We start from the raw sequence: 3,223 nt of genomic DNA on the forward strand, positions 1-3,223 counted from the left end.
AGCCCCAAGCCCGGGCCTTGGATGCCAGAAACCCTGTGGGTGTTGGAGGGCCCTCCGGCCTCAGCCTGCACCTTCATAATCAGCAGCCAAGACCAGGGAAGCCTCAGGGTTCAGGGTCCCAGACATACCACGAAGCCCTAGACCACAGACGAAATAGTAACAACGAAAGAAGGGGCCAGAATCCAGTAGGGCCATGATGCCCATTCAAAGCCAGCTCCTAGCTGGTGCCTTCATAAGACAGCACAGGCTGGAGCCAGAGCCCAGAGGTGAGGACAGGCAGGTGGAAGTCCTGCGTGGGACTCCTGTGCTCCTCCACCCTGCCCCCTTCTCCCCCCACAGAGCCAACCCCACAGGCCAAGTACCCCTCGGGGGAGGGGAGAACTGGTGGTATCTGCTTTCTGCACGGCGCCCTGGCTGTGACCAGTCCTGCCGGAGACAGAGGAGCCTGAGCGGTACACCTGCAGACATGAGTTGGGAATATGGTGGGTTAGAAAGTGACCAGTTCAGCTTAGATCCCTCCCCCAGAACCGGAGGCAAAGCTGCCTTAGGGACCCGACCACTGGGAAATGTGGAGTCTGAGAAGGCTAGGACACCTCCTGTCGCACTCCTGTGAGGAGGGACATGACTTGGAAGGGAGGTTGGAGGAGTAAGATAAGGAATGTGCTTTTAGCTTTAATGTCTATTAAATAAGTTGCTGAGAATCAGAGCTCAGGTGTGGGGATCTGCCAAGGGCCGTGTCCCAGCCCTCATGTTCCAGTGCGGCCCCACCCAGAGCCAGGAAAGCTCTCCAGGCCGATGGGCTAGGAAGTCAGGACGCAGCCGGCATGGGTCAGATGGAGAAGAATCCTCAGGCTCCCCGTGACTGGCATGGTTGGGACCCCACAGCCCACGTCCTGCGTCCTCCCCGTCCTCACGCAGGGGCAAGGCCCTTGCCCTTCCGGTGGCATCCACGCTGGCAAGATCAAGGCTGCCAGCTGCTCCCCAGGGCCATCCAAGCCTCGGATGGGTGGCTTGGAAGGATGGACCAGGCAGCATCTCTCAGTGCGACAGACGTCGTAGGTAGGTCCTCTTCCTTCTTTCAAGAGGTCGCCTGCAGAAAGACCTCAGGCCACCTTGAGGCCCTCAGGGCTGGCTGTTTGCCGTCCTCATGTGGTGGAAGAGGTTACAGAAGAACTCGTACCAGAAGAACACGAGGCCGGTGGAGAGCGCGGCCTTCAGCAGGCTGGGGGACAGGCCCTTGTAGAAGCCCCGGGCTCCCTCCTCCTGCAGCACCTGCTTGGCGCAGTCCAGGAGGCCCCTATAGCTTCGAACCTGGGGAGAAGGTGACTGGGTGAGGGGAGAGGTGATGACAACATGGATGTTGGCTCTATCCTTCTGTCAACACTCCTTGCACATCATAGCTCCCGGTAAATAATTGCTGATGAAGGAATGAATGCAAAAAAGAGAGAAAAAGAGCCTCATCCTTTCTCTTCCACGTGGGCTAATTCGGACTGAACAGCTGAACTGCCTGGAAATCAGCACTGCACAGAGCTCCTTCCTGCCCAGGAGGCTCCCACTTGCGGGGGCTCTTGAGGACCCACCAAGAGCTCTGGACCCACTTCGCACAGGTGCCCCTGACCCTTCGCCCCACCCCACCTGATCCCCCTTGGGCAAAAAACCTGATTCTGGCCCTCGTTAGCTTTTAGCCTGACCAGTGTCACCTCTCCAGCCTGGCCTCCTCCAGTTCTCCATGCACTGCTGCCGGACTGTGTTCACAAGACACAAGCCTTGCTCCCATCCAAAAGCTCCAGTAACTCCCAGTGACGATGATGACGACAGTGACATTATAAAGAACCAAGTCCAAGCGTGCGGCCCGGTGCTCGTTTGGCCTCAGCTTCCCTCCCTGCCCTGCCTGCTATTCCCTACCGTCCCTCTTCTGACACCTGTCAGGCACATTTCTTCACGTCTCGACAGCCCGGGTTCACAGGTTCCAGAGGGGACAGCCCGTGAATTCCCGCCGTTGGGCCTGCCTGCACCGCCCCCGTCCACCACCACGGCCCGTCACAAACTTAGTGCTCCAGGAGGAGGGGGTGAAAATCCACCACGGAAAAATCTAAGCAGATTGAGGAATGACTAGTAACGTTACAGAGGTGCCTACAATAGGCTTCTCTGACTGACAAACCCTTCTAGTGCCTTTACAATATAATTTCGTTGATCAAATTTAATTCACCCCTTTCCAACACCGATAGCACAAAGCAAAGACCCCCCCATGCAGCAGTGCGAGTCCCCTTCTCCGCGTTGGGACTTTGGAGACCCTTCTTATGAGGTATACTCTTCATCCTGAACTGAACTGAAGGCTTTTTAAGCACAGACGCTGTGAATTCTCCTTTGACTGGATCTTTCCACAGCCACACGCTTTCCCATGTGCCCAGGGATCCCCAGGTACAGGCTGGGGGTGAAAGGGCAAGGAGGGCTAATGTTGCCCCCGGGGCAGGAGCTGACCGGCGCAGGGGGCGCAGGGCAAGGATCAGAGCTGTCTGCAGGCGGGGCAGCTCACCTGGCCGAAGGTGACTCGGGCCTGCTCGAACCCACCGACCTGCAGCCGTTTCTTGAAGAGGTCCAGGGGGTACGTAAGGGTCTTGCTGATGACTCCAGCTCCACTGCCACACAGCAGGTTTTTGAGGTTTCCTGAACCAGAAAAGTGGGATTGAGGGGAAAAATGAGTGAAATGCAATCTAGGGCAGACGACTTCAAGGTCATGAGGTCTAATCCTCCACCGTAAAACAAAACCCCACAAGCATCCTTGCCCTCCAAGGAATTTAATCCAAGAGACAGGAAACCAGACACAGCCACTCTTAGCAAGAAAGACAAGGGACTGAAGATTGGGCAGGCTGGTGGCAGGAGGGGTGTGACCTTCCCAGCTGTGCTCAGTTCAGGCTCATGAGGGACAGGATGCCTCCCCACCCACCGCCACATCCTCCCCAAACAGAAACCAAACAAAACGCACAACCAAAAGCAGGCTGTTTGCAAGTTGGACCTCTGACAAAAATGAAAACCATGACTAGTAGGTGGAAATAAATGTCAATGATGCCACTCATGGGTGTGGCAGGAGCTGGAAGAAATAAAGGCCTCTATAGGCGGCTGGATTCGTTTTGTTGGTGGCATTACAGAGCGGGGTTCAGAGGACTGTGGTGTCTGAGCTTCTGACAGGAGAACTTTATTTCCTATGTGATTCAGAAAGAGA

General features: G+C 56.1%; 1 protein-coding gene across 8 annotated transcripts in view; it reads right to left on the bottom strand.

Moving 5' to 3' along the window:
* Positions 1-7: 7 nt before the first annotated feature.
* Positions 8-3,223, bottom strand: part of SLC25A19 (solute carrier family 25 member 19) — a 31,325-nt gene continuing 28,109 nt past the window's right edge. For 5 of the 8 annotated variants that reach the window (XM_023531678.1, XM_023531676.1, XM_023531677.1 and 2 more), the window contains exons 5-6: positions 2,537-2,667; positions 648-1,326 (exon numbers count right to left, since the gene is read on the bottom strand). In XM_023531678.1, the coding sequence (XP_023387446.1) occupies positions 1,123-1,326; positions 2,537-2,667 (335 nt within the window). In that variant the 3' untranslated portion in view covers positions 648-1,122. Of the gene's footprint in view, positions 247-647; positions 1,327-2,536; positions 2,668-3,223 lie in introns of those variants that run through there. The other 3 variants (XM_023531679.1, XM_023531680.1, XR_002780836.1) reach the window with 2 other exon arrangements.

Source organism: Pteropus vampyrus, unplaced genomic scaffold, assembly GCF_000151845.1.
Source record: "Pteropus vampyrus isolate Shadow unplaced genomic scaffold, Pvam_2.0 Scaffold72, whole genome shotgun sequence".
In the NCBI taxonomy this organism is placed as follows: domain Eukaryota; kingdom Metazoa; phylum Chordata; class Mammalia; order Chiroptera; family Pteropodidae; genus Pteropus; species Pteropus vampyrus.